At 47.3% G+C, this 23,545-nt stretch overlaps 1 protein-coding gene across 2 annotated transcripts in view; it reads right to left on the reverse strand.

Annotated features, from left to right (window-relative positions):
- Window positions 1–15,856, reverse strand: part of LOC119405804 (prolyl endopeptidase FAP) — a 445,209-nt gene extending 429,353 nt beyond the window's left edge. Inside the window, exon 1 of one of the 2 annotated variants that reach the window (XM_037672649.2) lies at window positions 15,544–15,856. In XM_037672649.2, the coding sequence (XP_037528577.1) occupies window positions 15,544–15,669 (126 nt within the window). In that variant the 5' untranslated portion in view covers window positions 15,670–15,856. The remainder of the gene's footprint in view (window positions 1–15,543) is intronic. The other variant, XM_037672660.2, reaches the window with a different exon arrangement.
- Between the last annotated feature and the right edge of the window lie 7,689 nt (window positions 15,857–23,545).

Below are 23,545 nucleotides of genomic sequence, written 5' to 3' on the forward strand. Positions count from 1 at the left end.
TCGTGCTCTTTGGCCATGCCTGGTCATTTCGTGATAAAATGCCACACATCATCATCATCATCACTGGATGAACGCGATTGTTAGCGAGCCGGCTATGAAATTACATCGCGCCGACACAATGAATTCACGGTAAAAAGCTTTCTGTGAATTCAAAGGGCGGTCCTCGAATGTATTTGCATAGCCAGACTACGGTGTGCGATGACGCGGGAAATGTATGAGAAAATTTGCTGATGACCACTATTTATGGCGCAGTGCCTGGAAACAGCGCGGTAACTATAATTAGGCGCGTTTTGCTACAACGCAGAAGTATTCATAGGTTAATGAGGAGGCATTAACGCTGCCCAAAACATTTAAATTTAGTAACGTTAGGAGACATGGTGCGGTATCTGGCGAAATGCCTGAAAGATTAGTGGCGTGAAGACGGGGAAAACACAAGATCAATGAAGAAGGACACCTTTTTTTTAATTGATAAAATATAATAAGGCTCAATGGTTTCTTAGTGCAAACCATGGATCTTATGGCTCGTGGACAGACACAGCGAAAATTTTAGAAAGAACGTGCTAGGTGGCAACCATTCACCACCCCGTTTCAATACGGACATTCATGAAATCTATTCCTACAAGTTGGTTTACTTCAGCTCCAATTCTGTAGCACGCCCTGATCTCATATCAACGTCTCGCCTTGAATCCCATAAGCATACGATCGTACGAAAGGGGTCAATGTCTCGTCTACCCTCATTGGTCATGTTCTGGAGCTTGGTTGATCGGATCGGCTCAACACAGTACAGCTGTCGTTGTCTTGGTTCTCCTCTTTTCTGATAACCTACTCGTTTTGACGCGTAAGATAAGGTGTCACATTAGATTTAAAGTATGCAATCTCGCTGCACTCACAAATGCGACCGAATTCCCAGCTATCCTCAGTAAGTTTATCCGGAAGCGCATTACGGAAATCCTGTAAGACCGCTGGTCCGAAGCAGCACTTTATTTGCTTCAGTATGCCCACTATGAATCTGTGAAAAAGTACTGACGACTACGAACGGTTTTTTAATCATATGGTCTGACATAATGTCAGCAGACAGCCAGCCGAGGACATTTATTTGGCAGAGAGCGTCTGCGGCTTCAGCGCGTGCAAGTTTGTCAATGGTTCGACATTGCGCTGCTTCTGATTGGGGGCGTTACCATAACGGCGGCGCTCGGGAAACCTTTTCGAAAAGTCGTCGTGCGGCTTCTCAGAGCAAGAAGCCAGTCATGTGAATAATACGAAAGAAAGCAGATATTCGTGAATGTGGTTCTATCTTCTTTTTTTTTTTAATTGGGACCCTTATGCATGTGAGCGCTGTCACCTTTTTTTCTTAATCGAAACTTGCTTTGCCGCTTCCCCAACGTCGCTGATACTGAGTGCTGCATATATTGCACGGAGGGCCGACCTTGGACAAACTGTATTCCGTGGCCGCTTGGGGCGACGGATAACGGAAGCGCGGACGCGAGCTTATGCATAGGCCTCATGGGGCCAAAACGTATTCTAATTGCAAATGTACATTTGTTTCGGCACTTGATACTCGAGATAATCATCCGAATGTTGTGATAATCATCCGAAAGTTTGCAGGGCCAGACGTTACACACCTGCCTATAGGACAGTCCCTATGTGCTTCAGCCTATATATGCAGCAGTTGTGTTTGCCAGGGATAATTTAATCCCGAAGTACACTGGGCTGTTGAATGTACTATAGCGCACATCTCACCTCTCTCTCCCTTCCTTCTCACCCTCAGAAACACCTGTAGCTGCATTTGCAAGAGCCATTGTCAATACAGTATTTCATCAGGCTATACACCAGCAACGAGGCACTGATCTTTATGGTGCATCCACCAGCCACAGGTGCGCCTTGCAATTCCGGCGATAAAAAAGACCGACCACTCTAGACTTGATCAGAACAAGTAATAATAATATCTGGGGTTTAACGTCCCAAAACCACGATATGATTATGAGAGACGCCGTCCGGAAATTTCGACCACCTGGGGTTCTTTAACGTGCACCTAAATCTAAGCACACGGGCCTCAAACATTTTCGCCTCCACCGAAAATGCAGCCGCCGCGGCCGGGATTCGATCCCGCGACCTTCGGGTCAGCAGTCGAGCGCCATAACCACTAGACCACCGTGGCGGGGCGATCAGAACAAGCAACGCTGTTATTCTTCAGTGAGACATACTGGGAACGAAGGCTTATTTATACTAGTATGAAGGTCTCATCCGCCAGCTCATCAGGTGCAGTAGTCACTCCCGCTGCAGTAATCATAATGAAATTTTAATTGCCACGGTCATAGATCGGCAAACTCACTCACGAGTCGACTCACTCAGTCTCACTCAGACTCAGATCGAGCCATGATTCTGAGTCTGAGTGAGTCCGGGTGAGTAATATATCGGTGAGTTTGTGTCCGAGTGAGTCCTGTTCAGAAAACGTTTGGTGAGTCTGAGTCCGACTGAGTCCTAAGCCCAAAGTATATTTCTTGAGTGAGTCTGAGGCAGCTCCACTTTTAAGTGCGGAGCACTTTAGGGGCCCGGCCTGTCGTATGCTGCCTTCGTATGCTGTTGTAGCTTGGCGTAACGCAGGCAAAACCACGAATAGCGTAGCCATTTGTAGCATATTGAGCGCTCGCTCGCGCCAAGGAAAAGTTTTCTTCCTCTTGTCTTTCGAGCGCCTTGATGATTATAAGTGAGCGCGCGCTCGCGCCAATGAGAAGTCTTCTTCCTCTTGTTCTTCGAGCGCCTTGATGATGATAAGTGCGAAGCAGTTTAGGGGCCCAGGCTGTCGTATGCTGTTGTCGCTTGGCGTAACGCAGGCAAAACCACATATAAAAAAAAGAAATATAGAGGAAGCAAGCGAGAAGTAGAAAGAGAGAAAAGAAAAAATAGGAACAAAAACAGAAAGAGAAAGAAAGAAAAAGAAATAGATAAAGAGAGAGGAATAAATAAATAGAAATTAAGAGAGAAAAAAGACAGAAAAGAAACGGAAAAAGAGAAAAAAGAAAGAAAGTAGGAGGAAAGAAAGAGAAAACCGAAGAGAAACAAAGAAGGCTGCCCAGCTCCGCACTTCCTTCAGGCTTGGCACCACTATAGGGCGAAGCTGCCTTAATTTTTTTTTTCCACCTATGGTCCTATCTGCTCATCATCCGCGACTATCAGCCTTATGTTGGCTCACTTCCAATACCCACGTTTACTCACACATGTTTCAACGCAGAATCGTTCATACCCCAGCTCAATATTTATTGATGAGAGGCGTGGGTTACACAAAGAGGAGGGGGGGGGTGTTTGACCTTCCCCGGCAATCTCTTTCACGCTAACTTCTTGATTAAAATATCTCGTGCGAATATTCTCTTTTATTAAAGATGCCCTTACTGAATCATAACCACTGACAACTCGTACTTGAACGTACGAACTCAAGAGGCGTCTGGTATAGAGCACCGATAATTTGAGATATTGGCGTTCAAAGGCACAGACACCACGATCGAAAAATCTAATTTACGCTAACGCACTCATGAGTCGACTCACTCAGACTCAGATCGAGCCGTGAGCCTGAGTCTGAGTGAGTCCGGGTGAGTAATATTTCGGTGACGATGAGTCCGATTGAGTCCGGCTGAGAAACATTTTAGCGAGTCTGAGCCCGAGTGAGTCCAGCTGAGGAAAATGAGGGGGTATGCAATAATGACTTTCGACACGCGCAACCACAGTATTACCACTGCACGCGTTGGCCTGTTCTCTTTTTTTTTATATATCGAAGGCCATCGCCGTCGTTGTAAGTAATGCCTGATAATACATAGACTTGCGATTCCCGCCCCCCCCCCCCCCCCTCGCGCCGCTCCGCGAGTCGCATAAAGCGCCCGCCGACCATACACTGCATGTTTCAGGCACCGCGCAGCGTCAGCAATGTGTTCACGCAAACGAAGCGCCGGACGTACAGAGGCCTGTTTTATTTTTTTGCAAAACAAAAAAAGGAGGCATGCCAGTAGCGCAGCGAAGCAGCCGTCGACCGATACACCGGTCGCAAAGCTAAGCCTAAATGCTCGTGTAGCCCAAAGCCGGTCCGAAGCGACGCCTCTTGCGTATCAAAACGCTCGTTGTGCGTTTTGATTACAAAACCGACGTAGAGCCAGTGGCGTAGCCAGGGGGGCGGGGGCGGCACACCGGGCCCGTGCCCCCCCGAAATTTTTTTTTTCCATAGCATACAGAGCAGAAAATGACACTCGACCACATCTGCCTGCCCGGCCCCCACTACAGATCAAGGAGGTGCCCCCCCCCCCGAAAAAAATTTCTGCCTACGCCCCTGCATAGAGCAGTGGCAAATCATCGTGTATGAAAACTGTGCCACGTGATCGCCGACGCGCTATGAGCCACGAATAAAGCGCCGAGGTAATGTCGTTTGAACTGGTTTGAGCGCTCACGAGCATGAATTACCAGAGCTATACGCGCGTTCTGTCCCCACGGGTCCGCAAATCTTGCAAGTTTAATGGCGTGCACTACGACGAGTCTTTGGTGTTGCTACAACGTGGGTCTCTCGCTACCCGCAGACACCAGATGTGCGCATGCGGCGTGCGATGGCTTCGTTAAATGCAAAATGCAATGCAAATTTGCTTGTCTAAATAATTAAATTAGTTGCCAATGGGGGTAAAACTGGAACGCGTTACACTCGTTCTGGCCGCTCGCGGAACCTTAAATGTTCTTCACGGAACCCCTGAATTCCGCGGAAGCCAGTTTTAGAACCCATAGGCTGGAATGCCCTTACCCATAATGCTCTTTCTTTTGCACGTTGCCGTCAGCCGGCCTATAGAGCAATGTGCCCTCTTTTCCACAACGCTTTTTATATGTGGACGACAATGTAGGCGAAGATGGTAAATTGCACTCAGCCACTTCATTGTGTTTACTTGCGGAATTAGTTAATTCTTAGATAATATAGAGAATAAAAATAAAAGAAAGGCAGGGAAGCTAACCAGGGCTGAGCCCGGTAGGCTACAGTGCACTGGGAAGGGAGAGAGGGGCAAGGAAAGTTACAGAGCAGGAGAGAAAAGTCCCTCTTTCAGCCGACGTAACGGTTCTGCGTTTGATATCACAGACGGTGAATCAGCCCAGTATCCTTAAAGGGACGCTGCAACACTTTTTCAGCATGGTCAGAAAACGCTACCGATCGGTAGTCGAGGCTCCTGTGAACACGCGAGCCGAACATTATAGCGCAGCACACGGCCTGAAATTCCCATTTAATTCTGAAACTCAGCTAGAAATTGTTCCCTCTTCTCTCAACAAATGATGCCATAAACCCAAAATCCACGGCCACTGGCTGATTTGAGCATCGTTGTCTGCATAGTTACCGCGGCCGCCGAGGGATGCCGCCACGTGCCCGCGCGCGCGCTCGCGATCACACTGACAGTAAGCCGCGCGTTGGAAGAAAAAAAGAAGAAAAAAAAGTGTCCAAGGTCATGACGCGCGCAGACGGACGGACGCATCTCCTTGCCCCCTTGCCCCCCCTGCGTAGCTTTCAGCGCACTCTCTGGTACGAAGGGAGAGAGAAAGCGCTTAAAGCGTGCGACAATTCCGTATAACTCCGCTCGTAATTGACGGATTGAAAAAAATTTGCGGCAGTCGATTGCAGCGTTGCAGGCCCTTTTAAGAAAACGCAGCAGCGCTTTCGTTGCCTTTCGGAACTGTAATGGGAAGTCCCACGGTCCCAATATCTTCTCGACAGTGAAAGCGCTAGGGATAAGGAAACCGCGACTGGTGCGGAAAGAATACAAGCGGGCGCTTTTTTTCTTGCTTAAAAAACTAAGCAAATATCTTGCCAGAACTCGACTAGAATGAATGAGGCTGCAACTTAAGATAATGCCTGTAAATATCTTTAGCCGAAGCAAGGACGGTAATATCATCTGAATAAACGCAGATTAACATCCTACATAAATTATAACGTGTAGCGGCACATTAAAGAGTAATGTGTAAAGCACCTTGAGGCACGCCTCTGGTCTGGAAGAAACAATCAGAATGACAACTTCCACCTGCGCAAGAAAGCGTTCTTCCGCGCAAGGATACATATACAGCCCACAAAACTCAAAGCAGAACAACATCCACTTATTCGTAAACGCGAAGCCGGGCGCCTTCGATGAGACAACAGCGGAACCTTACCATGTTATTCGGAGGTGCAAACAAGTATTCTCTCACTCTCTACGCATGCAATTTCTTAACAACGTCCTGCGTGGATGCGCTTGCAAGGATCTTATCTCCCTCCTTTACACACTGAAAGAAGCCCGCGCTATGTTTTTTTTTTTTTCATTTATCGTGATGACAGGAGAGAATATTATGACACAGTACAGTCAGGGATAGTTTGAAAATAGTTGGCAAACTCTTTTCAAGCTATACCCCCCCCCCCCCCCCCCCCCCCCCCCCCCCCCCGCGCGCGATTGCAAATCCGCCTTTTTCACGACGCCCCGGCACATGCGCACTCCGCTAGCGGAAAAGTCGCGAAACGTCTCCTGATCTCGGAGGCTTTGCTTCTGGCAGTGCCGGTTCTCCCGGCCCCTACCAAACCCCTACCAAAACAGCAGAGGACAGCACAGGAAAATGAAAGAGGCGGATTGCCCTTGCGGCAAACTCACCGCATGAGGCACGCAGAGAACCGAACGGCGGCGCACGTGTTGGAAATAATGGAGAGAAAAAAAAAATCAGTCGCTGAATTGGCGAGGAAGATTGTTTCCGACATTGGTCTTCACCATGCTTTACTATCTCAACTGGCAAAAAATGATCGCAAGTAACCGGACGACAGCGAGCGCAAAAATAACTACGACTGTGCAGTACCATTCCGGTGAATTCATGCGAGACTTTTTTAGATGAATTCACTTGGGTGTGTCGGCTATTTTAAACACGCTAGACTGAAAGCTAGAACAAGGATTGAAACACAAGTCCTCATCGGCCCTTTTTGTTTTCAGGGCCGCATGAGAAGAGCTGAACCTAAGCCCCGCGGGCAGATCTCGTTTTTTTTTTTCTTTGTTTGGTTTTTTTTCTATCCGCTCACGTAGCCCTGGCGCCACCTAGCCAGGCCAGAAAACAATGGCGCGACACGTGTTGCTGATGTCAGACTAAAGCACCGGTCGGAGCGAGAGAGCGACGAGGGATGGACGAGATAAACTGCCTCTGGGCGTCGTCCGCGTACGCCGAACAGGACGAGCGGCAGCTGCTGCAGGCCAGACTAAATCTGCCTCTCGCCACTCACACCATTCCGGCGCCCCACCCGTCGCCGATCAACGTCCACCTGGACGACGACGCGTCGCGAATTCTCTTCCGCACCCGGGATGCGAGACCGCCCAGCCACGGCTTTCTTCACAAGGCTCCATGCCACACACAGCGCGCGTAAAATTGACGCAGAGGGACCAGCTCCTTTATTTTAAAACATGAAGTAATACGGGCCATGTTTCTGTCAGAATTCAGCTAAACACACAGAGAGAGAGTACAAACAACTGTTCGCTATTCCAGACGTGGTCCTTCGGTCAAGAGACAAGAAGTATTGGTCTCCAGTTTTTGTTTGTTTGTTTGTTTGTTTGTTTGTTTGTTTGTTTCTTTGTTTCTTTGTTTCGTAGAGCATATTTCAAGTCTGTTGCCCCAATTTTGCACAAAGCAGAAAGCAGTTTGCAACAATGTAGTATTGACAATGAGGCAGGAGTATGAAAGACAGTTCACGCAGTTCACGTTCCAGTTATAGACTGTTACGTAAGGCATATGGGCGCCGCCTTCATGGGTTGTTAAACGAATGTTTTCTTATTTTCGTATCCCCTGACGCGAAGTGATAAAGTCGGGAAACGCCGAATGCACCAACGCACCAGTTTTCATGAGTATACGCCCACCGTAACACTGTTCGTTCAGTTGTTCAAGATAAAAAAAACGGCACGGTTAACAGCCCAGCATGGCGGCACCGAAACCCGTCCGTAAAGTAGTCTATAGGACGTTACCGCCGAAGAAGCGTAGAAACACAGTTTGCTCAGCGCGCAGCGATATAGGATATTTTTTAATATAATATTTCAGGGTCAACACGGAAGCCTCACTGTTTCTATCTTGCAGAACGATAAAATTTATAGCTGGCGTCGGAGCAGCAACTGTAAAGAACAACCTTGTCTCTAGACGGAACGCTGTCATTTCTTCTCTGTGTTGTTTATTTTTTTCATGGCGAAACCACTTAAATGAAGTTTATTGTGAAAGACCTTTGTGTGAATAAGGATATTTTTGTTGCAATGTTTAGTAATCATTAACTGTACTCGATGGACTAGCATATCATACGCTTTGCGAAACACGTGACGCATACAATACGAATGCGTTAAACTGACTTTTTGAAGTCAGAAATGAATAAACGGCATTGCAGGCGACGAGGTGCATCAGAAAAGAAATGTTCTATTGAATAAAACATGTCAAGACTCGTCGTTTGCTGCCTTAGTGCAAGAATGTCTATCAGAATGCTCTGAAATTGTGGCCGTAACCGCACAGTGTGGGCGTCCCAGTTGTTGCAATTTTAGCCACCTGGAGCTGTTTATCGCGCAATTTGGTCATTTAACGCGAGTTGTGCAATTAGCACGAACTATGCATCATTTAACACGAACTATGCACTAACTATGCATGTCTAACATTTCCTCTTAATGAACATACGGCAGTTGCTTAAGTGAATCGAACCCGCGAGATATAGTGCTCAGCAGTAGAACAGCATAGCCGCGTACGTCCAACTCAGTGAAATAAATACCATTTTTTTCGCTGAATACAAGGGCTTTTTAGGGAAATTCGTGCGGCGACAGCACAGCGACATCGCGGAACGCAAGCTTCGTACAGTGAGTAGCCCTACATTAAATATTGTCCGCAAACAGGTACCCAAGTTATGGCTTATAATTCGCATGCTTGTTATGCCCGCGAATGTGCGCATTTTCGTTATTGGGTGGTACGTACAGAAGAGAGAGAGGGTGGGGGGATGATTGTTAGCACAATAGTGTTTTGTTGTAATTCTTGCGTCACATGCCACGACCTCTGTGAGAGTTTGTGTACATTTATTTATTTATTTATTTATTTATTTATTTATTTATTTATTTATTTATTTATTTATTTATTTATTTTAGCGGCCAATGTTTTTCTGGCTATTAAAATTTTTGTTGCTGACGTGACTCTGCACAGAGCTCGCTTATCTGTGAAAACTGTTATCAAAGCGACAAATCCGCGTTAGCTCTGAACTGCACTATCTCCGGAATGTGCTCACGTTTTCTGAGACATAATACCTGGGGTTTAACGTCCCAGAACCACGATATGATTATGAGAGACGCCGTAGTGGAGGGCTCCGGAAATTTAGACCACCTGGGGTTCTTTAACGTACGTTTTCTGGGACAGAAAATTTATGCATTAAAAAAACGTTAATGCTTATGCATTAAAAAAAACATTGCTGCTTGTGGGCATGAACCACACCAGCTGACGAAGCGTTATGATGACTGACATGCGCACAACGTAGTTACATTAGTTACATAGTTACGGAAGAATTTTCACATTTTTTATATAAAAGTAGAAAACAAAACAAGGAACGTAGTCACTCCGGCGGTGTCAAGAAAATGAATGTTGACGTAAGTTAGCATGGAATAGTATCAGCTGGCTATAGCCCGCATTACATACCGCGTCACATAAATATTCCCGAGGCACACCGCGCACAATTAACACCCGCTTTCAGATCCGTGCTGATGTGTTTTGCCCACGTTTGTCGCTCATAAATAAAGTTTCAAGCACTAGAAGTTCTTTTCTTACGCCTTTTTTAGGGTGGTGCGAGCTTCACGCTAACCCGTGCAAGCAAGCCGACGTTGCGTGCGACTTCCGGTCGTGGTATTCGCATTTTGATTCAAGCGGCTGATGTGCTAGAGTTATGACGCACGTGAAAGAATCCTGCATAATCTGGGGAACGTCCTGTACAAGCTAGAGTACTCTGTTCGGTCTCCGACCTTATTCATACATCATCTGTGGACCGGTGTCCGATCCTTGCAATAAAGGCTTCAAAGCAGCTAGTAAGCCAACGACGACGGTTCAAGGAATGCAACAATAAAACATTAGTTTAAAAAAACAATCCCTGGAGCACTTCTTTCCGGCGTATCTCGTAGATCGGCTGTAATTTTATCGTCATCACTTGCGCGAAACACTAGCTATTGCGGTTGTATACCTACAGTGAAACCATCTCTGGAACGCCGTGCCACTATAGTTCTCCTATATACCAACCGTAGCTTTGCTGCAATAGAAAGAGGAATTTTAAAATAAGGGCCGTGAGGACAATTAAAACAGTATAACGGATTTGACACCCCACCTGGGATGCGGGGAAGCTGCAAAGATAAATTATAAACAACAATTATGACAACCTGTGTAATGGGGAATCGTCTGATCGTGCCTAAGTGTTACTTGGAATTACTTATGAGATCTGCAAAACTCTAGTTGCCTACTTCCTTTCTATGCCAACTGGATGGTATGGTTAATTTCTGGGAAAACGGTAATGTTATTTGTTTATTTATTTATTTATTTATTTATTTATTTATTTATTTATTTATTTATTTATTTATTTATTTATTTATTTGTTTGTTTGCATCAAGCCTACGATATGGTCACCTGGTGCGGCAGAACTAGCGGCCCACTCTTCGTCTGCATGGCATAGCTAATTGTTGTGGCAAGTGCACTATCCTGCTTTTTCCGTTGCACTAGAGTGTACTAGAATAGGGGAGTGCTCGGAACGAGCTTCAAAAAGTGAAGCCCGAAAAGTGAAGATCGCTCTACTTTTTGCAGCGGTCCGTTCTGGTTGCTTGTGCCACGCCATAAAGATTGTTGGAGATTTCAAGCAAGCGCAGACACCAGAGTCGCCGCATCTTTTCTCGAGAAAGGACAATCAATTGTATCTGATGCAGTGTCCTGCACCGCTCTAACGTTAGGTGACCATGCGTTAATCTGTCAAATGTCACTCCCAAGAACTTGTGACGTGACACGTATCGGATGTGAGAGTCCGCAACCTTTAACTTGTAGCGCGATATATCCTGTTTAATAAAAGAATTGGCGGCGCATATGAGTGGTGATATGATTAGTCTGCACGTCATTAAAAAAAGACTCGAGAGAGTTAATGGCCTTTCGTTACCTTGAGCTTAGAACACGTCGATTGCAACAACAACGCCATATACAGATGTCATCAACCTTAAAGACATCTCAACGGATGCAGGGATGCACTTTTCCACGCCGATGAAAGATATAATAGATAAATTCAGGCTCACTACATCGCCTAAGCGAACTCCTCGAAGCACTGTGTGAGGAATTCAGTCATCTTTCGCAGACATGCGCACCAACCGGTCAGCAAGATAATCTGAAATCAAGTGGTACATGCAGCCACTAACTCTTACAGACTTGGAGTCTGTAAGGTCGCCTCACGCATCCCGTCGTCAAACGAACCTTATGCCGAGGGATACGGCCGCAGTAACGTTATGTGCAAGTTGGCTAAGTCTGACACAGTTAGTGAAACTGATGACATTATCTATGCTCCTGCAGCCCTTTTTGAAGCCTGACATCTGCGAGGGATAGGCATTAGCGCTCACCAGAACCAAGTTCAGACGCATCAGCACCATCTTCTCTATAAGCTTTCCCACATAGATAAGAAGAGCTGTCGGTAGGTAGGAATTTATGTCTGATGCAGACTTGCCAGTGTTTGAGGACATGGATGATTCGAGCCCGTTTCCAAGGCTCGAGGTGGTCTCTCTTCCAGCTGGCATTAAAGATGGCAAGAAGGTGCATCTTTCCCTTGTCACCCAGATGTGACAGTTTAGCCTAATTGACGGAGTCAGAGCTAGATGATGACGTATTGTTCACCGAAGCCAGTAAGCCAAGCACTTCCATAGATGAGAACGCTTCGCTCGTCACACTAATGCAGTAGCCATGTTAACTGTCATAGTAACCGTAACATTCTGCGTTAGTCGTGGCATAGTTGTGGGCGTCGTTACCGTAGTTGTCTTCGAGCAGAAAGCCTCCGCCATGTCCAACTCGCTGACGTTGCGGGACAGTGCAAACAGAACTGAAAGGGCGCCGTTGAGTCGGCGGGATCCTCAGGCTGCGCGCTATGCTTCATATTCTTGATAGAGGTTTTCTGGGATCAAGCTTGGAGCAGAAATCGCGCCCACTATCACCTGTTCAGCCTGTCTAAAATGATATTGAATATGTATTTGCATCCTTGAAGGGTCACGAATATTGTCTGCAGATAATGTTCTACGAGCACGTCTTTCAGAACTGCGGTGCATCGCTCGGAGCCTATCGTACTCAATGTCAATCGTTTTATTATTTCCTGGCGGCTTGAGATATTTAGTGAAGCTGTGCTTTATTTGGCTTATCGCATTAACAGACACCTCGCACGTCATATCGGAGAAGTGAAGGCAGCCTCCAACTACACTGACTGTGGCACCTTGGACGCTTCCGCGGAGCGCTTTTTTTATGTACTATATACTTTTCGCAATGTATCACGTTAACTGTAAACATGAATTTTCTACATCGAAGTACTTGGTCGGTCGTCATGGCCCGATAAGCCTTGAAAGTTCTATACTCTATTCACAATTACCTGCGTATAGTATTAAAATTATTTGAATGCACGTGTTGTTCATTATAAAATTACGTGTGCTTTGTATTTATTTGCAGAGCTACTTATGAAATAGCATTCGCGTGTTACGCGCATAACGTTGTCGTCATTGAACGAACCGCATCAACGATAACATGGGTGCATATTTGCCGCTTGTCTGTTTATTTCGGTTTGATTTGTTCGCATTTTTTCCCGATTTATGTCTAGCTTGAAACGCTTAGTAAGTTTGCTTAATGTGTGTGTGTCTGGGGGGGGGCGAGGGGGCAGCAGTGGCGTAGCCAGGGTGTGGCACACCGGGCCCGTGCCACCCCCTTCCCCCTGAAATATTTTTTGCCATGACATACAGAGCACAAAATGACGCTCGACCACATCTGCCTGCCCGGCCTCCACTTCAGATCAGAGAGAAGCCCCCCCCCCCCTCTCGCCCCCCCCCCCCCCCGAAAAAAATTTCTGCGTACGCCCCTGGGGGCAGTGGTTGCAGTTAACTAACTGTGTATTGGGACAGTCTGTACTGATGTAGCCGACTTTCCCATCCGTGTGCAATTAATAAACATACAAACTAACCAAGCACACCACAAATTTCGGCTTTACCTGTTACAGCATATGCACGAAGTGAATGATGATGAAGGAGCTTGCTCCAGAGGTTAAATCCGGTAAACCGTGAATCCTCTGTACATCTGCCCAATCATTATCATATAAAGAAGTGACACGAGAGTTGTTGTGGTGTGATTGTATATACACATTATATACACAATGTTTATAATTTACATATCGATGCACTATATACACAAATTTACATATTGATGCAATATATACATTTTGTTCAGGAGCTTATTCACGGATCACGTAAGCTCGGGGGAACGCTTTCCTTTTAGTATAATGGCTTCTTCTGCTTCGCGGGGCTCTCAGCTCGGGGTCCGCTTGCGTTTGCGCCCGCTTCGCTGCGCCCTCGCGGGCCCGTGCCGCCTCCGGGTCCGCTTGTCGACGAGCCCGTTTGGCTTCGGCATCGCGAGCCCTCGCTGCTGCAGCCGCCTCGGTGCTGGCAGTGGCTTGTGCTTGCTGTCAGCGCTGGCGTCTCTCTTCGGTCTCGCGAGCTCTCACCCGCAAGGTTTTTTTTTCGTTTTTTTTTCTTAATTTTTTGTTTCTTCTTTTATTTTTCAAGTGCACGATTCAAGGGCGCATGCTCCGCCGAGAACTGAGCACGCGCCCTTGAATCAGCGGAGGGCTAAGCTGCGCCTCTAGCGGGAGCAATGAGAACTAGCGTACACGGCAGGAGGGACAAGAGACAACCCCCCAGCAAAAGGAGCAAGCTCCTAAAATAGCGAAGCTTGCACTAAGCCGCGCAAGGCTTGACACAGCGAAACTGGACGATTCTGAAGACCACTCTGGTTGCTTCTAGGTTGTTTCTAGGCCTTAGCTAGGTGATGCAGGTTGTTTCTAGGTTGCTTCTAGGTCGCTGCTAGGCTTTAGCCAGGTGATGCTAGGTTGTTTCTACGTTGATAATCAGCGCAGAGGTTCCAGTCTCAGGCTCTTTGGCGCTGTCTGTCTATTATTCATTTGTTTATTTGTATATACTGCCAGTCCCACTGGGGACTATTGCAGGAGGGCAATCAAACAAGATGAAAAGATACCCTTACAGAAAATGAAAGGGAGGATGCATGATTACATTTCTCACACAATAATAATTGTAGTTAATAGGAGCATACATCACATGGCAATAAACATTAACATCAGATAAGCTGGACGTAATGATCGTATTTAGTAACAGAAAAGAGAGAGTTACAAATAGATTTTACAAATACAAACAAAACTGACTGCGTCTGACACTTATATAAATGAACATATAAATGTAGCACACAAGAGTGACACTATTACTTAAGAAAAATAAGCCAAATTTAACCGTGGTTGGCTCGAATGTGGTCATCAAGTAAGGTCAAGAACTTATTCAGATCTGTACTACTGGTTGTACATCCGAAGAATCTATTCCATTCTTTAATAGCCTGCGGAAAGAAATAATTTCTGAAGCAGTTGGTGTCCGCTACATCTTCTATAAGGTGCTCCAACTTTACATACTGTTCGCGAATTGACCACGCACGTTATTCTGAGCGCAGTAGAGCTCACACGCAGCACTACATTCTGCCCTCTTGCTAAGTTGTGTGAAAAGGGATTTGATATAGCAATGAGAAGGCACGGGAAGCTGGGCATGCATACGTTGTGCTGCAATAATGCGCGCGCATTGCCTACGATCAACGGAGGGGGGGGTGGTGGAATGCAGTGCAGAACATTTGTATAAGCTTAAGTAAACAAACAGGACGACCAAAAAGCGCTATTTGCACGGATTGTGATTTAACAGACAGACTCCAAATTTCAATAATAATTTTATGTGTGCTTGTATATCACATCTTTAATAATCTTCAAGTATCACAAGCATAACTGTCAATAACAGTCTGTGTCACTGCTGAATATATATTATCAAAAATGCGCTTCAGGCAGCATACACGATTGGTATCTTGTTTCTAAGTTTGCATCTAGAATCCCCCTTCGCCCCTCCTTTTTTTTTTTTCGGTTGACTTTCACAATATGCACGCAAGAATGTAATAAGCGCCAAGCACAGTGGCACATTAGTTATAAGTTGCCTGTCTTGCACCAAGTGAACATAAAAGAAAAAAACAATAAATCGCTTTCTTTGCGTAGCGCAATATATATACTTGCGACATTTGCACGCAGATTTGTGCGTGGCGAAAATCACGCACAAATCTGCGAACGCAGCTCTTTTTTGTTGGCTTCGGTGGCCGAGCGAAGCACGCGCTAAGATGAATCGGCGCGACGGAGCCACGCCGGACATATAAGCTGCGGCTCGGGGCGATTTTTCTTCCGGGAGGAAAACGCTCTGCAAACGAGCCGTGACTCACCGAGAATTGTTCGGGCAAGGCGGGGTCCTGCGGCGAAGTTCTCTTGGTGCTTCCAGCGGTGGCTTTTCGTTCCAGTCCCCCCTGGACCTTGCCGGGCACGGTAGATGTTCCACCGGAGTAATTCATGGCTCGGCTCGAGCGTCTTGGCCGGGCACTTGCGGTGAACGGCGCAGAGGCACGGCGATGGCTACTTTGAAAGCAATCAAAAGTTTGTCGGAAAGGGGGAGCAGAGCGGGGCTTGTTGTGCCTGCCGCCGCACTGCGATTGCCTTGGACCGCGTGTACTACCTCTGCGAGCGGGCTTTGCCTCGTTATAAAATGCTCTAGCGCAACTATTTGGTGCTTTCGGTGGAGTTTGATACGAAACGGCGCAGCCGTGGCGGCTCTGGACGCGAAATAGCTAAGTCCTTTTGTTTCGATACGACACCAGACGCGGGCAGAATTGACAACCTACTGGGAAGGAGCTGACAGGCACACCGTCACGCCTCTGACATGTCTGGTAACATTCTTCTGCCCCTACGGGGAATCTCTCTCTCGGTAACCCATCCACGGCTCTATCCCAACGTCCAGAACGAAACTATTCCGCATCTTGAGAACAATCCACGCGCAGCCACTAATGCAGCTACGGGACCAGTGACAACGCAGTGTCCGACCTACGAGATGAAGTGCAACCTCAGTCCTGCACATGCTCTGCCGCCTGTGCACGCCTTTACTTTCGCCAACAATTCCGGCGGCCGCGAAATACTCGTGACGACGACGCGTCGGTGGACGCCGTGTCGTCGCTGTTGGACAACCGCTGACAACTCTCCGCGTCCGCCGAGACGGCGAGTGTACAGTCTCCTCAGACAGATTCTAGCACGTCCTTGAAGACGCATCCGACGCATCGGCGAAGGGAGGGGTCGGATGCCGACTACGGAGCAGCCGCGCAGCGCTGCGGCGGGACCCTTGGCGCCGCGCGGTCGGAAGACGTCCCGGGCTCGACCGGCGGCAGCAGAGCAAAGCGGCACATGTCCGGCGGCGCGGCTCGGGGCGACCACGGTCCGCGCCGGTCGCCGGCTCGTCCCGGCACAGACTGACGCCGGGGTCCCGGCGAGCGGCGGCGCGCCCGGCGGTCTCGCCGGCGCCCCCCTCCCGTCGACCACCACGACGCCGCGTGGGAGACGCGCGCGCTGCCGCTCTCCGTCTCGCGGCCCGTTAGTGGGACACGCTGCCCACTCAGCAAAACATCGGGCACTCGTGGGCCTTTCTTGATCAAAGGGGTTTGAGGAGGTGGACGTATGCCTCACACTGAACGTGCACGGAAAACAAGCACTACCATGGCAGTAAGGAATTCTATCAGCGAAGGTGACTTCAGGGATTTTTTTGGTCAGTCTCCCTCTACAGATAAACCTCTCTCTCTCTCTCATGGGGACTTTCGTGGCGTGAACTTAAACTGTCCTGTTCAGACGGAGCGGAATGTAGCTTTCATTGATAATCAGGTTTACAATTAGTACTTCAGCATGCTTGCATGAAGACCGCATTATTTGATTGGTATAGATGTAATAGTTGGGTTTGCGACTGTTTGTAATTGCCGCACTTTTATTTACGCCGGTACAAACAGGAAGCACTGTAAGAGGTGGCGTCGGAGAAAACTTCGACGCTGGAATCGGCCATCGTTAAAAAAAAAGAAAAAAGCGGACGCAATTATGAGAACAGCAACTCAGGCGAAAACACTTGGTCACCACATGCACGGATTCCCTTTGAAGTGCTTTTGCCACTGAATGTTTCATCTGTCATTGACTATATAAATGCGTTTTGTGATTGTCCCGTTAATTTTTTGGCATAAACGTAATAGATTCATTGGTAATTGAGCTGATGTAAAAATTCGCGGCTCCGCACCTCTAGGAAGTAGGACATTGTAGATTTAGGCAGCTCTGCTCATGTCGAGAACAGAGTGTAGGATAACGTAAGTACATAAGCAACTGTGTGGACTCTACATATATGTTTCCGGTAACCAGTTTGTTAACTGCTTACCGGGAATATATATGTAGGTTAGATACAGTTAACAAGGTTAACTATTAAATCATTGCTACTTGGCTTTTTCCAAATGCACAGCTAGTACAAGCACGTCCTGGTTCCAAGACCTGTTTGGTGATAATGCTAGGTTTAATTTCTATAACACCTCTTTTCTCGTACTCAATTACATAACTTGCAGTTCATATGTGCCGCCTCTCACTCCATCGCTTTTGTTATAGGACAGAATGAGTTGCACATGTACTCAACTGCATTGAACCATTTCGTAACGAAAAAACAAAAAAAGAAACTGACAGAAAAGAAAATTGTGAGAGACGAAAATATCCAAACCGACGCCCTACACTACCTCAGATACCGCAAATTCTCCGTGCTTAGGAGTCACTGATATTACTGGCCGGCGTCGACTACGAACGACTAAGAGTCGGAGCGCATGTTTCGGGAAGGGTTTCCCATGTCAGAATGGCGCATGGTCGCTGCTAAAACATTCACTGTGTTCTGTTTTTCACCATACGTACTCTAACGGGAGGGCTTGCAGTTCATCTATACATGTTTAGATGCCTACGATATAGTCAAAACACATGAATATATTTATGAACAATAGCCTCAATTCACGCTTGCGATAACCTCAAGCAATACTGAGATTGCTGCGAATCTGCTTATGCTAAGAAAGAAAGAAAGAAAGAAAGAAAGAAAGAAATCCCATATTCTCCAGCGGGAGTCATATACGATAATGTGTGAAGACAGAAATCGGTCTGCGGGGCATTCAACGTTTCCGAAAAGAATGCGACTGACAAGTTCAATCAACAAAACTGCGTTTTCAGCGGACCTATTTGTGACGGATGAGCACAAAAACTACTGGCAGACCTATACGATTCATCAAATATATATTTGGCGAGTTCAAATTCGGGCGATGGTATAATTTATATTTGTAGAGTCTCAATCCTGTTTAATCCCTCTGCCTTTTATGTATACTTCTTCTTATATTTGGAGAGAGTGCTGGACATGATCAGTCATATGTGGCGCAAATTGTTTCAAGCTTGTGGGTTAATTAGAGACCCAATAAAAAAAATTCCGCAGATGCCATGTACCGTACGAATCGATGTAATGCGAAGCATACGGCGGAAAGGTGACTGTGGTGTAGTTTTTTACATTGATCTAAACGTTACTAAATGACGCTACAGATAGGCGCAAATGGTATCGCACGCCCATATGCTGAAGCATCGCACATGTGTTATATAACCAGTTGTTTACAGTTGCGTAGCGATGCCAACAGCAACATAGGTATTACCAATACCAGACGCGGTAAGCCGATATGTAGTGCTTATACCTGTCCATTATGACGAAGAACGCACACACGTTTCACGAACCAGTGTGCATGTGTGGAATGGCTTCTTGACAGTTCTCACGTAGATGGCGGCGACCGCAATGTCTTTGTTATTGTGATTGATGTGCGCAACGCAGACCTCGCCGATTCCGCTGCTTGTCTGTGTGTGTTCGGTGTCTGGCGGCCGGCGAAGTGGGATGCCGCCTACACGTTGAAGTTGCACATCGCCGTGTTCTTATCTGTGCCCACGCCCCCACACCTGCAATGAAGGCGCTTGCTGCGGATGATACATTGAAATCCCGTGATTGCAGTGGGCTCATCGCTCCAGATTTCAGAAGGTGCTAACACGCCAGTTTCAGTGAGCAGAGTGCCTTCTTCGAGGTCGGGCACGTGCGCGTGCATAGACTGTACGTTGAGAGCGGCGAGCGTGGGGTCATTATTGTGGTTGTGGCACCGAATGAAGGTGGTAGCCCGGTCCAAGACAGTGTCTAGAGGCATGTTTGGTAGCCGGGTCATGTCGTCGACAGACTGTGTCGATAGAGCCGGCGACATGTCGGAACCTGGTCACCTTTTGCGTTGGTGAGGTATAGGCCATCGAGGCTGGTAGCCCTGGAAAGTGGTACGTAGACTAACTTCAGTGGATGGCGCTTATCGTATCCGTAGACTACCTGGGCGTATGTGGCCCTTTTTGACTTATATATACTTATGGCGTTTGCTTGCGAAAGGGGAAACTGTGCCCCCTTATAAGAGATTTTTCTGGCGTATGTCAAGGTTGCGGTGGTTCGCAGTCCCGCGGGCACTCATTTCAATTCTAATGAGGGTGTGCGGTAGTGATGTGCTTCGTCCTGGCTGGGACGATAATGCCTATACCGTGTACGTTGGAAATTCAAGCCACAGTCGCAAGAGCTTGCCGTCTTCGTCCCGCTCGATGCACCACAAGGTGTTCATGTTTCCATTAACAAGGCCGTCGCTTACGTCGATGTTGGCCGTGATCATGTATGGCTTGCCGATGCTCAGATAAATTGAGGCCGGCAGGTTACCCATGTCGCTTGCGTTCATGTTGGCCACCTTGGCCAGGGCATCCCTGTACGTCTGCTCGTTCTTATAGCCAGTTATGTTATCGCATGCTTCATTCCATGATACGTTGTCCACAGCGTCCAGGCAACGTGCGTTAGCGGTCGACGTCCGCATTGCTGTAGTATAGCCGTATGCCGTCAAGGCACTTAGCGGCGGCTTCTTCGCGTGTCACAAAGCGGCTCTCAATCAATCTGACGTCATCCTCGGCCAGCATAAGGCCATTACCCAGCCTCGTATGAAATGAAGAGAACACTGCGTCATTCTGGCAGACCACGTGGACGAGTGATGGCGGTCTTGCGTTTTCCAGGGGCGTTCTGTCTTCAGCTCCCTCACTTGCCTTGCGTTTCAATGTGTATGTTCGCCGTTAGGTGTTGATTAAGACTGTGAACCACCTGTGGCACATACCCGCATAACATGAACTGTGGTATGCGGGTATGTGCCACACGTGACTGAGGGAAATGATTTCATGACGTACGCGACAGGCTTTTTGCTTTATTCATTTCATAACTAGTGAATCGTGTTCGTCATACACAGATCCCCTGCTATGCCATATACAGGGTGTCCCTGCTATCACGCAGCACGATTAAAAAAAAAAAAGGAACGGAGTTACGCGAAGCAAACCTACTGCATATTGTTCCTAGCAGACTGCAGTAGCCACTGCAACTTTTTTCATTAATGAGGTTTAAGTAATTAGTCATAATTACATTTGTAACTCGACAAGTATTCACCTAATTGTCAAAATGTCAATGAGTCGTATGTAGGCATGTTCAAATGGCATCTAACTTGGCTACTTTCAACAACGTGCTAATTGCGCGCTCATTTCTCCGGTTGTTCAAGAAAGCCCGCGAAATATGAAAAGTGACACGTGACTAGATTGTTGCGTGCGTCGGGAACCAGCGTCCTCAAACAGGCTCCCATGAGGTAGACAGTATCAAGGAAAAAATGCAGAAAGAAAAAAAAATGCATTGCCCTATCTGCCACTCCCCGGCCTAAGAAACGCACCGCTTGGTTTTACAGAGTCAGGCCGTAATCAGAACACCTGCCGCGTTATCAGTGAGAACAGTCGGCCGTGAGATATGGATGATGATTGTGGCGTACTATCGAACGGAATGAATCCTAGCGCAATTGCACGCTAATTGTTGGCGCCCGACCTGTACCCTTGCCAAAATGCGGAACGCTGTCTCTGGCCACGGATAACAAACAGGCAAAGCGGTTGTTTGCAGTAAGCTTATTTGAGGGCGCTGGTTTCCATTGCGGGTGGGAGCGTAGTCACATGTTATTTTTCATATTTCGCGGGCTTTCTTTATCAGCCGGAAAAAATGATCACGTAATTACTACGTTGTTAAAAATTGCGCAGTTAGATGTCCTTTGAACATGCTTACATACGCCTCATTGACATTTTGACAATTAGGTGAGTGCTTGTCGAGTTAAAAATATAATTATGACTAATTAATTAAACCTAAATAACGAAAAAAATAGCAGTGGCTACTGCAGTGTACTAGAAACAATATGCATTACGTGTGCTTCGCGTAACGCCGTTGCTCTTTTTTTAAATCGTGCTGCGTGATAGCTGGGACACCCTGTATAATAATAATAATATCTGGGATTTAACGTCCCAAAACCACGATATGATTATGAGAGACGTTGTAGTGGAGGGCTCCGGAAATGTCGACCACCTGGGGTTCTTTAACGCACACCTAAATCTAGGTACACGGGCCTCAAATATTTTCGCCTCCATCGAAAATGCAGCCGCCGCGGCCGGGATTCGATCCCGCCACCTGCGGGTCAGCAGTCGAGCGCCATAACTACTATACCACAGTGGCCTTATAAGTTACTTACTTGACAAGCGTTCCGGAGAGTCAGAGGCGTGTTTTCGTGCGTGCAGGACATTCGCTGAACGTCCTAAAATGATTGCGCATGCCACAAACTTGATATTTCGAGTTGATGGAGGCAATCTTAAGGATGACATGCGGGCATCAGTGAAGCATGGCCTATGCACTCGATATTTACACTGTTTCTCAGCATCCCAAGAGAGCTTCACCGGTTGAAAAGAGCGTGGGGGAGGTTCTGTGTGTGTGTGTGTGTGTGTGTGTGTGTGTGTGTGTGTGTGTGTGTGTGTGTGTGTGTGTGTGTGTGTGTGTGTGTGTGTGTGTGTGTGTGTGTGTGTGTGTGTGTGTGTGTGTGTGTGTGTGTGTGTGTGTGTGTGTGTGTGTGTGTGTGTGTGTGTGTGTGTGTGTGTGTGTGTGTGTGTGTGTGTGTGTGTGTGTGTGGTGTGTGTGTGTGTGTGTGTGTGTGTGTGTGTGTGTGTGTGTGTGTGTGTGTGTGTGTGTGTGTGGTGTGTGTGTGTGTGTGTGTGTGTGTGTGTGTGTGTGTGTGTGTGTGTGTGTGTGTGTGTGTGTGTGTGTGTGTGTGTGTGTGTGTGTGTGTGTGTGTGTGTGTGTGTGTGTGTGTGTGTGTGTGTGTGTGTGTGTGTGTGTGTGGTGTGTGTGTGTGTGTGTGTGTGCGTGTGTGTGTGTGCGTGTGCGCGCGCGTGTGTGTGTGTGTGTGTGTGTGTGTGTGTGTGTGTGTGTGCGCGCGCGCATTTTGTTGGTTTTAGACACACACAATCTTACTGGTTACGAGCGTTTACTGAAACACACGGTCATGCAGGAATTCAGTAATTTATGCGTCACGTCAAAAGCGCCCCCCGTAGTCGTGCTGAAATAGAAATAGAAGGAAAGGAGGCAAGACAAATTGCGCAGCTGTCTAGTATGCAGTGAGAGACATCATCTGAGCTGCACTCTGAATGCGCGTTAAAATGTTTTATTAACAACGCGATATCATCCTAAAAAAACGTACTTCGCTTGTCATACGAAAGCATGGAAGAGCCTGTACTGGCCGTGAGAACATGGATTTGAAATGCCTGTTACAGATTGCCGCTTTGATTTTTTGATCCCTATGTAACATACGCGTTCGTGTTTTGCTTTCATTGCGGTGGCACGCATGTGGACTGTTAAGGCGCATTTTTTCGGTCGCCGTCGCGTTAGACTCCGTATAAAGTTATAGGGCGGTAACATCGCCCCGCGCGTTGTGTCTACTATGTGCTAGTGAAAGCGTGCGAGGGCTGCCGACGATCGCGGCTCAAGCGGAGATGAAACGCGCCGACCGTCTTCCGTCACGCGAAAGGCCCATGGGGATCTCAGAAGAAGTATGGGGAGGAGGGGGTGGCTATGGCAGCAAATGCGTACTTTAAGCGACCGGGCGCGATCCCGCGCACCCTATATTGACAGAGTCCAACAGAGAGCTCACAACTTTGTACGTGTTTTATTCTCACCTCTTTGTTTGCGTTGATGTGATACACAGCCCGAAAATTCCGTAGCGGCCGCGTTTTCTTTACTCCAGGTTTTGTTGAGTTACGTCAGCTTGCTTGCTAAAGGAGCCAGCTGCTAGCCTTACTTCGTGTAACGTTCCAACTTGTTGCTATCGTATTCATCGACTACTTCGCCCATGCGGCGAAACTGACTTCACATGCTGCCACCCTTCCCTCAGACTGTCCTTAATTTTACGCCAGGGGTGGTTAGATACGCGCAATGCGTTTGTGAAAATACGT

Source organism: Rhipicephalus sanguineus, chromosome 1, assembly GCF_013339695.2.
Source record: "Rhipicephalus sanguineus isolate Rsan-2018 chromosome 1, BIME_Rsan_1.4, whole genome shotgun sequence".
NCBI lineage: Eukaryota > Metazoa > Arthropoda > Arachnida > Ixodida > Ixodidae > Rhipicephalus > Rhipicephalus sanguineus.